The following is a 12,715-nucleotide window of genomic DNA, read 5'->3' as shown; positions in this document are numbered from 1 at the left end:
CGAGGAGCAATTTTGTTTTTCCAGAGCTTTTTGTGCTACAAGTAACGTGGAACAGGGCCGTCTCCAGGTTTTTGTGGGCCCTGGGCGAAAAAGTCTCAGTGGGCCCCTTTAACACATACCACGATTCATGATGCACAGATACCGCAGAGAAAATTAGATATAGTACAGTGTCAAAGATTTCACTTCTTACATTACATGAGTGATATCTATTGTAAATTCTACAATAGCTCAGAAACCGGCAAATCCTCACAGCGCACAGTGCAGACCGGACAAGATAGTCCTCCATACAGTATGATGGGCACCACATAGTCCTCCATGCAGAATACTGGCCCCCATGTAACGCTCCATGCCTCCATACAGGATAAAATACCTCACCTCTCCTCTCCTCTCCTCACCTCCTGCCGCTGCTCCAGACTCCTCAGTCGCGTCGCCGTCTTCCTGCTCTGCGCTGTGGCTGTTCAGCTGAGGGCACGGTGGAAAGAAGTCATCGTGCCCTCTGACCTGAGACGTCACAGTGCAGCAGCTTCGGAAGGCACAGGGAGAGGCAAGTATTGTGCTGAGGCCCTGAGCAAGTGGTGGGGGTAGGGGGAACCGGGCGCTGGCACCACTCTCCTCCGCTCACATGTCCCGACAGCAAGTGGCCACCCCCGCCTGCTCAGAGCCCCAGCACTTGCCTGGGTGCTGACGTCGGGCCTAACGTGGAAGCCCCTTATAGCTCCAAACAATAGCTTCCACTCGATCCACATAAAAAACAAGCCCCCACTCAGGTCCGTGATCTGTTATCAGAGCATTTTACACATTTAAGATCACATAGATTCTACGCTGAGCACTTACATTGGGGTTTCCATCTAAATCTGAGTGATGTGATTCAGCTGAAACCCCTATTCAATCCATTCACTAATGAGGCAGCAGTTACTCTGGACTCTGTCTGGCCTCTGTTCAGCGGTGTCCTTTTCAGAAGTGCACAAAACTGTGGCCGACGGCTTTTATGCGCGCCTATATGGGCGGACACCGCCGGATCACATGTCTGAAGGCATCCACAATCCCTCAATCTGCCTCATTATAGTGAATACTAGCTATTGAGCCCGTTCTACACCTGGGTGGCGAGTATTTTTTATTGGTATTTGTGCTGCCCCCATCCTGGTATTTGTGCTTCCCAATCCTGTTCCTCCATCCTGTTATGTGCTGCCCTCATCCCTATCCTGGTATGCATGGCACCCCTCACCCTCAATCCTGGTATGTATGGCCCCCTCACCTCTTTCACACATACAAAAAAAAAAAGCACTTATACTCGCCTTTCTTCCTTGTGCTCCAGCGCTGGTGTCCTGTTCTGCCGGAGGAGGAGTGTGGCGCCGGAGTACGCGCGTGCCCATACTGTGCTGTCCGGCACCATTTTGCAGAAGACACACTGCAAATGTGTCTTCAGTAAAATGGCGCCGGATAGCTCTATGCGCATGCGCCGATTCAGACTCCTTCACTCCTGCCCCGGTCTCTGGTGAGAAGAGAGGTGCCGCGGCAACACTCCTCCCAGTCTGGTAAGTATGGCGCCGGAGATCAGACACTGAACGCATACCGATCTCCAGCGCCATACGCTCCTCTTACCTTTTAACTGCTCCATGCGTTCTGTCTGGAGCCAGAAAGTGCAGGCGTGTCACGCCTGCAGTCTATAGAGGCTTCAGACAGAGGGACGCTTGTAGCGTTATAGGGAATATTCCGCCGGGGGTTTCGTATGAATCGCGTGTTTCAGAGATTTACATGGAAACCTCTGTGTACGTGCTCGGCGTACAATGCAGGATAAATGTGAGCAGAGGCAGAATGAACAAATCAACAGCAGGCGAAAAATTGGTTTTATTTTTACGCTGTTCCTGGTGCGGTATAAGTGATTAGATTACTTTATTTTTCGGGTTGGTGTGATTACAGCGATACCAGATTTATATCGGGTTTTTGTTTGGCAGCTGTTACACACTAAATCCTGCTTTTTTTGTTTTTTTCTTTGTAAAAATTAGTTTTTGCATCCCCATATTTGAGAGCTATAATTCCATATTTTAGACAGTCATGTGAGGGCTTGTTTTTTTGCGGGACAAGTTGACATTTTTATGATTACAGCGATGCCACATTTATATCCTTTTTTTGTTGTTTTGGTGCTTTTACACAATGAATACTTTTATATAAATTATTTTTGCATAGTTTTATTCTGAAAGCTTTAACTTATTCTTCCGCTGATGGAGCTGTATGGCGGCTTGTTTGCTGGACATGATGACGTTTTCAGCAGTACCATTTTTTTTTTTTATTTACATTCTTTTTGTTTGGCAGTATGATAAAGCATCGTTTTTTGCCTTGTGTGGCCTTTTTTTTTTTTTTTAACTTTTTATGGAGTTCACTAAAGGGGTTAATTAGTGGGATCGTTTTCTAGGTCAGGCCATTTTGGACGTGGCGATACTAAATGTGTCCTTTTTTGTTTTATATAATTTTCCATAAAAATATTCTTTTGTTTGTGTATATATGTATTTTTTCACTTTGTCCCAATATGGGAATCTCACTTTTTGCAGCCTGATCGCTAGTATAGCATACGGATGCAGGAGCATTCCTATGCTATGCAAACTGTCAGCACTGCACTGACTAGCAAAGTTGCTAGATCATGCTCAGTGCATGATCTAACCAGTTTGCCTGCTTTGGTGACTCGGATGTCGTCATGAAGACATCAGGTCACCATGACAACGAACGAGGCCCCGTGATGACGTCGCGGGGTCTCTGATCCAAGTGAGGAGGGGCAATCTTCCCTCTGCCTGCTCTCTAAATGCTGCGATCACACTGCTCCTGGCACTGAGTGTCGGCTGTCTGCCTCTGCGCTTGTAAAATAGCCTGGACGTATCCATGCTTCCAAGATCGGTAAGTACCTACCGACCTGGACGTATAGATACGTCCAAGGTCGTTAAGGGGTTAATGGGACAAAAGAGGTGGTTTGGTTTCATCCTTTTTGAGATTTTCATATTTTTAAAAACTTCACTTTACTGTATGTTAGGTGATTTGTTGAAGCTGCGATAGTCTGATTGCTTGTGCTATATACAGCAGTGCATTAGCACTGCTGTGTATAGCTAAAATCACAATCTGAACCCCAGCTACAAGCTGGCTTTCACAGGAGGATAGTCATGACAAGCATGGAGGTCTTCAGCAGTCTTCCGGCTTTCATGGCAACCAATCGACGCCCTGCGATCACGTCATGGGCACAATGATGGTAGAGCGGAATGACAGCGGCATTTAACAGGTTAGCCGCAGGAGGAGCTTTGATCCACCTACAACTATTAAAACAGCCATCTGCTGGGAAAGATGCAGGCTTGACGTGCGAGCCTGCAACAAAGGCAAGGACATGACTTTTGACATGCATGTACGTCAAAAGTCGTGAAGGGGGTTAAAGAATGGGGATCTATCCTCAAAACACTTGTTGACATGTACAAATCCACCTGCAAAAGTGATCTGTAAAATGAATACAATGTACAGCAAGTTCAAAAAGACATGTTCATTCTTCAGGCTCTATATGTCACAGTATACGATAAGATGGCAGCAGTGGAACTGCCGCAAGCATGTCAAAACCTCTGGCAAAGCTGCATTAAAGCTATGCCTGGGAAAACTACTTCTGCCATCGTCTAAAAGACACCGTATGCACATATCCTTGCTTTGTAGCTTATAGTTTTCTTGTACCACGTATAATACTCCTTCAAAAGTCACAATCATTTTCTATTTCCTTTTGCACAGGAGAAAAATGAAAAAAGTTTGGAATAGAGCAGTAGAATTCCTGGCTTCCAATGAATCTCGTTTATGTACTGAAACAAAGAAAATTGGAGGCGCAGACTTCCTTGTATGGAAATGGATTCAGCCGGCTACATGTGAAAAACCTTCAGTCATCCCATCTAAAGTGTGGCAAGGCCAGGGTGGGTGTGTAGGATTTATAGTTCTTAACAGATTTCTGGCTGTTCTTGAGAGAAACAATAGAATTATGCAAATAATGAGCTCCTTATTTTGCAACTTAGTTTATGTAAAGAAGTCAGCTGGCGAAAAGGTGTTTCTTTCCTCACAACTAGTAGACCAAATGTATGTCTAAATCAGAAAGAAAAAATATTTCTGCTGTGCAAGGTTATTTTTGTGGAATATAAATTTGTAAATTTTCAGTCGCAGTAGCAGTCTTTTGTGACAAATCTTATGGTTTCTTCTATTACAGCTTTCCATTTAGATAAAAGAAATTCCCCTCCAAACAGCCTCACTCCTTGTTTAAAGATACGGAACATGTTTGACCCAGTCATGTAAGTATAAGTGTTTTAAGTAATGTTCTTGCCAATCTGCCTTAGTCTACTAATGGTAAACTTTATTTTAGATTTTATTCTTTTCCAATTTACTTTCCCGTCATTAAACGTACTAGTTCTTTCATCCAGATCGTGTGGGCTCAGGTTCTGTGCCTGGCACAATCCCTGCAGGCGCTGTGTAGCTGACAGCTGAACTTATACAGCACCAACATAAACTTCAAATGAGCCACCACTCGGGTCTGTCATAGGAGATGTAGGGAGTTTCTTGTGATGGCACAAAGCATTTAAAAAAATAAAAAAATTTTTTTAAAAAAAGCCACGTGGTCCCACCCCTCAAAAGTCCATCAAAGGCTGCACCCCAAATCAAAATGCCCCCTACCCTTGAACCTCACTATTTTTAAACCAGTTAGCACAGATTTATGGCATTACTGTAGCAGGGAGGGCCCGCTTAACAATTTTCAGGTGCCTGTCTCCAGAAGTACAAGCCGTCCAAAAATAATTGCGCCCATTTCAGGAAACACATGTGGAGTCAAAATAGTCAGTACATTGGTAGATAAAATTCCAAAATGGGATCACTTGAGGAGGGGTATCTAATTTTCTGGCTTAAGAGGTCTGCAAATGGCACCTGGAAACTTCTCTGCTCCAAAAATCCAACGGCGTTCTTTTTTTCCAAGCCCTGCCATATTCTCAAACCGTGATGGTGTGTTGCTGCATTTGGAAGTTATTGCGGAACAAATTAAGCAGTTATTTTCACCTGTTGCCTCATGTGAAAAGTAAAAATATGGGGCAAAATCAATTTTAGTGGTAAAAATGTAATTAGTCAGTCAGTAATATTCCCTTATTAAATTATGGTATATAAGAACAGCAGCAGTCTGAAAAAAATTCACCCAGGACTTGCTACTCTTCCTAGGCCCCAAGATCCCAACTATCGTCAGTTCACCGTAGCGAGATCTGAGCTAATGTGCAACACAAGTGGCTCAGTGGTTAGCACTGTAGCCTTGCAGTGCCTGGGTTCATGTCTGTAAAATAAACAGTAATCCTCCTACCATGTTGGGGAGGGGTGGATTAATGAAGGGACCAGAGCCAGGGATTCTTGGGTATTGTGGTTTAAATTTTTTTTCTTTTTAGCAAGCTTTGAGAAATCAGTAAGTTATCCCCCAACAGGAATATACTCCTGATTTCTATGGAGTCCGATCACCAAGATCCCCTCACTAATCCTGAGAGCCCCATGTAAAAATGGAGTGGTGGTCAGTCTTGTCCTCCGCTCTATTCATTCTCTATGGGATCTGGAGATGGCCGAGCAGTGTTTTTGTTGGTCTCCATTAAAGGGGTTATCCGGTCTAAAATGAGAAGTCTGCAGTCATACACTTGTATTGAGCGATGCCCACTAGACTGCTTCTGCCCAGGAGTATGCATAACTCTTACGTCACCGCTGTTTCCGGCTCAGAAAACAGCGAATCCTCGCAGCGAGCCTGATTCCAATGATGTATCACTTAGTTTACTTGGTGCAGAAGTTATGATAGAATTTGTTTTCTCTGTTGCAGATCTAACAGAGCTCAGAATGCTGACCTGTGTATAACCCGGCCCACACCACAGATTGGCAGTTTTCTGTGTAAAAAGAATATTGGCTGAAAGCTGCTAATTAGTGTTGAGCGAGTATGTTCTGTTAACCCTTTCGCCGAGTATGCTAGGGCCGAGCTTTGAGTATTTACAGCTGCTCGGTGATATGGTTAAATCGCTCCCATGTGCATGATTTGCAACGGTTTGACAGCTTTATTACATGTGAGGAATGTGTAAGAAATAGACATTCCTCACATGTATTAAAACTGTCAAACAGTTGCAAATCATGCACACGGGAGTGATTCAACCATATCACCGAGCAGCTATAAATACTCATATACTGCTAACCAGTGCTGGGGGTAAGGTTGGACAAAGTAAGAAAAAACAAACCTCGTGTGTGTGTGTGTGTGTGTGTGTGTGTGTCTGCACCTCTCTCGGTCTATTGAGAGGTGTAGTTTGTAAAATGGGGTCACTTATGGAAGGGGGGGGGGGGGGTTCTGCTTGTTCTGGCACCATCAAACCATTCTAACAAAAAAAAAAATCTGAACTCCAATATGGCACTTCTTCTCTTCTAAGCTTTGCATGGTGCTTCAGAAGTAGTTTTTCACCACACATGGGGGTATTGGTGTACTCAGGAGAAATTGCACAGCAAATTCTACAGTCCATTTTCTTCTGTCCCGAAAGTTTTTTTTTTTTTTTTTAATTTTTTTGTTACAAGGCTTAAAAAAATTAAATTGCAGATGAACTTTTAACTTCCAGATAAATTGTTTAACCACATGTCTACTTTAAATCAGCGTAACTTTTTTAATGTTATACACTGGTTTAAGGGTATAAAAATTGAAAATATATTGAAAATTGCTAAATGTCTGCCAAAATTCCAATATTTTCATGACTAAACGCAAAAAAAAATCAACCAAAATGTACCACTAACATATAGTACATATATTTACATTTGTTTTTAGGGAAATTGGAGATCACTGGCATTTGGCAATTCAAGAAGCTATTTTGGAGAAATGCAGTGATAATGAAGGGATTGTTCACATTGCAGTTGATAGAAATTCCCGTGAGGTAATTGTCTTACTCTTCAAATTTCACTGAATTTCAGTTTGTGTGGTTTTTTTTTTTGGTTTGTTTTTTTTTTTTATTTACTTTTCTTTTTCTTTTTTTTTAATACAGGGTTGTGTCTACGTAAAGTGTCTATCACCAGACTATGCCGGAAAGGCATTCAAGGCACTGCATGGATCTTGGTTTGATGGTAAGGAATGTCACATTTTGTACTTTAATACATTTGGTTTAGATGAAGCCAGACTTTTAGTAATACTTTTGTTTTACCTCCTTTAGGAAAGCTGGTGACTGTGAAATATTTGCGATTAGACAGATATCATCATCGTTTTCCTCCGGCGCTGACATGCAACACTCCTCTGAAGCCTTTAAACAAACAAATGAACTCTTTGTCACAGTTAAATCTGCGAACAGGCACATCTCCATCCTCATGAGACTGCTGGCACAATGACTGTTATATTTGCAACAGGGGCGGGGGTCCTGACTTGCACCTGTCTTCCCTTTTTTTTTTTTTTTTTTTCTCCCCTTCATCAGTATATTAACATTTCCAGTGAGAACACAGATTGTTGGCTCTTGTGGTCAATCATCCAAAGGACATTACAAGATGAACAGAGGGAAAACTAGTGGTTTCTTGCATTATAGGAAAACCGTGTTTTTATGACCAATTTGAGATGATCATGACTTGTTTGTGAACCATACGACTGTTTTCTTGAATTGAAACGTGGAAGATAATTTATTGAATTCCTATGGGATCCTGCACACTATTTTGTCATATAGATCTATACTCTTAATAGTAAATTGTACATTTTTGAGGCTATGACTTCTGCTGCTGTAGATAGTGATTTTGTTACAGCTGAAGTACAGGGAATATCTGGCTTACGAAGGTAAGAATTGTAAGACATGTACTTTGCCTTTTTGTATTTAAGTGTAATTGGTGGCGGCAAAAGTCTTGTGAAAATGTCTGCTTAGAGGCAGTAAATAAGCTTCCTATTTTATTCATAATGTTATTTTATATAAGAAATTGGCTGCACCATCTCATAAAGGTCAAACAGCCAGTTACCTTTAAAAGTATTAGATACAAATTTAAATATCTTTTATAGGTTTTATATAAAATGTCTGACTGTTTCACGTGAGGTCTGATACCAATTGTAAAGATTCAAATTATTGTGAGCAATAAATAAGCAATTGGCAGATGCTGGACAATTTATTTTGTGAAATGTATTTATTCAGAAATATTAGAACAGGGTATGGCTGACATGGCAGTATGTTTTTTGTTTTCCCGAACGTTGGCCTCCACACTATAGCAATTGTAAAGATCAAGCCAGTGAATTTTGTTACACTCGTATACATTGGGTCCTGACACCCAAATGTGTAGTAAATGTATAAACAAGGAAGATGCCTGTATTCCTCACTATTAAAGTTTTGATTTATTAAAAGAAAGTTATTCTACTTCATTTTCTACCCAGTACATGGCAAAGCTGTTTCCTTGAATACTAAAACCTTAGCTTTAGCCTGAGTTAATTATATTACAACACCAATGCAGATTGCTTGAAGTTATTGTAAGGCATGATTTCATTTCAAGGAATTTGAGGAGAATGCCCGTGAACGTTTCATTTAAAGAGAGTGGGCTCCAGAGGTAGTATAAAGCGGTTGAAGACTACATTCACACATTTGTGTGCCATCTGTTTAGTCACATGGATACATAGTTTCATTGCTCCATAAACGCCATTTAAATAAAAAATAAATCTGTATCTGATCTGTAAGACTCCAAACATCACTCTGTGATTAGTTTACAAGGATCCTTTTAAAGTATGTTTTTCATCCATTTTTTTTTTAAACTTGTTTCCAATCTGTTTCATCCACTTTTAATTCATTGACCCACTAGACAGCCACCTTACATGTATGGCACAAGTCTATGGGTCAGTGGAACAGGATCACTGCTTGAGCCTGCCCCATACATGTCAGTTAATGGCCCTGCCTCTAAGGCAACGTCCCCACTATTGGTATTTTGTCAGTATTCGGTCAGTATTTCAGCAGCAGAAGGGAAGGAAGGGAGACACAGATTCTCTACTTCGTGGTAGGCAGAGCCCCATAGGATAGTCACCTCAGATTGGAAAATGACGACCGGCCCCTCCAGTATATAGGCTCCTCCTACTCCCATGTTCATCAGTCTTTTTATCTGAGGTCTCAGAGGATAGTCGCTGCTTCGGCAGCTCCTCAGAAGAGTTATTTTATATCCAGCGAGTCCTGGACCCCCCGTGGTCTAGAGGTCTCTGCGGGTCTCGGCGCTGCTGAGACCCCTGACCCTCCCCTGGCAGCTCTGTGTACCCCTTGAGGTTCCCACTTATGCCTGCCCGCCCCGGGGGATACAGGGCGCTCCCTGGCGGAGGCGCACACCACACATCTGAGAGGGTCCCTGCGTGCTCCGCCATAGAGGGGAGCAAAGGGCCATGGCGCCACACATCCCTGAGGATCCCTGTGGCGTTCAGCCGGGTAAGTGCTCTTTGGTCTAAAGAGTATCTTTGACGGCTACGGCAAGTGTACTGCCTGTGTGTTTCTTGTCTATTTCAGACGCTGCCTTGACTGGAGAGCAGAGACTGAGGCCAGTAATTTTTATTTTTTATTTGCGCATGCTTTTTCGTTTTTGCTTCCTGCCTTCATTCCGACGTTCATGTCCAGGTACAGGGACCCGGAGGCGGTGGCGGTGGATGCTCTAGTGGCCCCGTGGGGTCAGTTCAAGCTGATCTATGCGTTTCCGCCGATATCCTTACTACCTCTGGTGATCCGACGGATCAAACTCGAAAGGGTATCAATAATTCTGATAGCACCAGACTGGCCGCGGAGGACATGGTATTCGATGCTGGTGTCTCTTCAGGCGGCACCTCCGTTTCCGCTGCCCCTTCGCCCGGACTTGCTCACTCGGGCCCATTCGTCATCCGGACCTGAGGTCCCTTCGTTTGACGGCGTGGCTCTTGACCCGTCGCGGTTTTTCGCCCGAGGTCATTGCTACCTTGCGGGCGGCCCGGAGTCCAGCTACGTCCAGGATTTATCACAGAACTTGGGAGTCTTTCTATTCATGGTGTTCTGGATCCTCAAGAAACCCGAGGGTTTTTTCCATCCCCAACTTCTTGGCCTTTCTGCAATCTAGTCTGGCCAGGGGTTTGGCAGTTAGTACGGTGCGGGGACAGGTATCTGCTCTTTCCGCACTTTTTAGGAAGGCTATTGCCTCTCGCAGGGATGTGCGCTCTTTTTTTTCGCGGAGTCGCACGTCAGTTTCCGCCACGGAGGGCAGTTGTGGCTCCATGGCGGCTTAATCTAGTCCTGGAAGCCCTTCAGCATAGGTCTTTTGAGCCTATGGATTCTGCTAAACTTTCACTACTTTCTTGGAAGGTGGCCTTCTTGGTGGCAGTCACCTCTTTGAGAAGGGTATCGGAATTGGCAGCACTTTCTTGCTCACCTCCTTTTCTGGAATTTTTTCCGGATCGTGTGGTGCTTCGTACTCGTGAAGATTTTTTGCCTAAGGTAGTGTCACAATTCCACATTAATCAGGACATTGTGTTGCCTTCTCTTTGTCCAGGACCTAAGAATCCAAGGGAGCGGGCCTTGCACTCGTTGGACTTAGTGCGGGCATTGAAGTTCTATCTTACGATCACTCAAGGTTTTCGGAAGTCGGACTCTCTTTTTATAATTCCGGCAGGTCGTCTGCGTGGTCAACGTGCTTCCAAAGACACGATAGCTCGGTGGATCCGTTCAGCTATCCTGGAAGCGTACCGGCTCAAGGGCGAGCCTTGTCCGGTTAAAGTTAAAGCTCATTCCACGAGAGCCATTGGCTCATCGTGGGCTTTTCGTCAAGGGGCCTCTGCAGCGCAGCTCTGCCGGGTGGCCATCTGGCACTCCGTTCACACCTTTACTAAGTTTTATAAGGTGGATGTAAGTGCTTCAGCCCATGCGGCCCTGGGACGCAGGGTCCTGCAGGCGGCGGTAATTTAAGTTATCCCTTTACTTAGTTTTCCGTTATTTAGCGCGGTTTGCGCTCTTGCCTAAGTTTTGGGGTATGGAAGCTTCTGCCTCTATTTCCCACCCTTAAGTAGGTACTGCTTTAGGACGTCCCACGAAGTAGAGAATCTGTGTCTCCCTTCCTTCCCTTCTGCTGCTGAAAGCCGGATTTTGGTAAGAACTTACCTGTAAAATCCTTTTCAGCGAAGGAAGGAAGGGAGACACAGCACCCTCCCAGGGCAGAAGTGTTTTTGTGTTTCTAGATGCAGCGCGTCTCCTTCCTGATGTCGATCTTCTGGACTGGGTTTAGCGCTCTACGGCTCTCCTTCCAGTTTCGCCAGCTCTACACAGTTGTCAGGTCCAATGGGGTATGCCTAAGACTGTGTTTCTATTACATAACCTGTTCTCTCTCATTTCTGAAATTTCAGAAGGGGATATGTTCTGCTGGTTGGTCTGCTCTTCCTTAACTTGTGTACGGACTGATGAACATGGGAGTAGGAGGAGCCTATATACTGGAGGGGCCGGTCGTCCTTTTCCAATCTGAAGTGACTATCTTATGGGGCTCCGCCTACCACGAAGTAGAGAATCTGTGTCTCCCTTCCTTCGCTGAAAAGGATTTTACAGGTAAGTTCTTACCAAAATCCGGCTTTTTTCCTCAGGAGTGGGTGATAAATGCAGAATTGGTGACTTGTTTCTATTCTACCTTTTCTCTGATTGTTCCGCACCTGGTTTTGGCTGCCACTCCTGAGAAATACTAACCATGTACTGATGGTGGGGTCATGGCCTAACAGTCGCATGTGGAGCAGAGCTCTGCCTGTTGCTGTTTAAATTCTGTTGCAATCTGACAACAGCATTAAAAAGGGGTATTCTCATCTCCAAGATCCTATCCCAATATGTAGTAAGTGTAGTGATAGCAAATACCTCCAATTAAAAATGTAGTATAGTTTTTCTGATTTGCGGTCTTTCCTCAAATGCAGGCATTGCAGGACCTTAGCTACCTGCTAATGGTCATAACCAATGATACTGAACAGTCACTATGGTAGTAGTTGTAACCATGGATACCTAAGGTCCTGCATATGAGGAAAGACCTAGCGAATCAGAAAAACTATACTGTAATATACTTCAGCATGACCGGTTTGGCAGTGGGTCCGTAATGGTGTGGGGTGGCATTTGTTTGGAGGGCCGCACAGCCCTCCATGTGCTCGCCAGAGGTAGCATGACTGCCATTAGGTACCGAGAGGAGATCCTCAGACCCCTTGTGAGACCATATGCTGGTGCGGTTGGCCCTGGGTTCCTCCTAATGCAGGACAATGCCAGACCTCATGTGGCTGGAGTGTGTCAGCAGTTCCTGCAAGATGAAGGCATTGAAGCAATGGACTACCCGCCCGTTCCCCAGACCTGAATCCGATTGAGCACATCTGGGACATCATGTCTCGCTCCATCCACCAACGTCACGTTGCACCACAGACTGTCCAGGAGTTGGCGGATGCTTTAGTCCAGGTCTGGGAGGTGATCCCACAGGAGTCCATCCGCAACCTCATCAGGAGCATGCCCAGGCATTGTAGGGAGGTCATACAGGCACGTGGAGGCCACACACAATACTGAGCCTCATTTTGACTTGTTTTAAGGACATTATATCAAAGTTGGATCAGCCTGTAGTGTGTTTTTCCACTTTAATTTTGGGGGTGACTCCAAATCCAGGCCTCCATTGGTTAATAAATTTGATTTCCATTAAATGATTTGTGTGATTTTGTTAGCACATTCAACTTTGTGCAGAACAAAGTATTCAATGAGAATAT

General features: G+C 44.2%; 1 protein-coding gene across 1 annotated transcript in view; it reads left to right on the top strand.

The window, feature by feature from the left end:
- LEMD3 (LEM domain containing 3) overlaps positions 1-8,360 on the top strand; it is a 56,390-nt gene extending 48,030 nt beyond the window's left edge. The window contains exons 9-13 of the mRNA XM_073651714.1: positions 3,754-3,929; positions 4,217-4,298; positions 6,821-6,926; positions 7,035-7,113; positions 7,200-8,360. Of these exons, the coding sequence (XP_073507815.1) occupies positions 3,754-3,929; positions 4,217-4,298; positions 6,821-6,926; positions 7,035-7,113; positions 7,200-7,354 (598 nt within the window). The 3' untranslated portion in view covers positions 7,355-8,360. The remainder of the gene's footprint in view (positions 1-3,753; positions 3,930-4,216; positions 4,299-6,820; positions 6,927-7,034; positions 7,114-7,199) is intronic.
- The last annotated feature ends 4,355 nt before the right edge of the window (positions 8,361-12,715 follow it).

This window comes from Phyllobates terribilis, unplaced genomic scaffold (genome assembly GCF_046119375.1).
Source record: "Phyllobates terribilis strain yellow unplaced genomic scaffold, ASM4611937v1 Scaffold_11__3_contigs__length_659146591, whole genome shotgun sequence".
Lineage (NCBI taxonomy): Eukaryota > Metazoa > Chordata > Amphibia > Anura > Dendrobatidae > Phyllobates > Phyllobates terribilis.
Note: the sequence above shows the minus strand (reverse complement) of the source record. Positions and strands in the feature narration are given on the sequence as shown.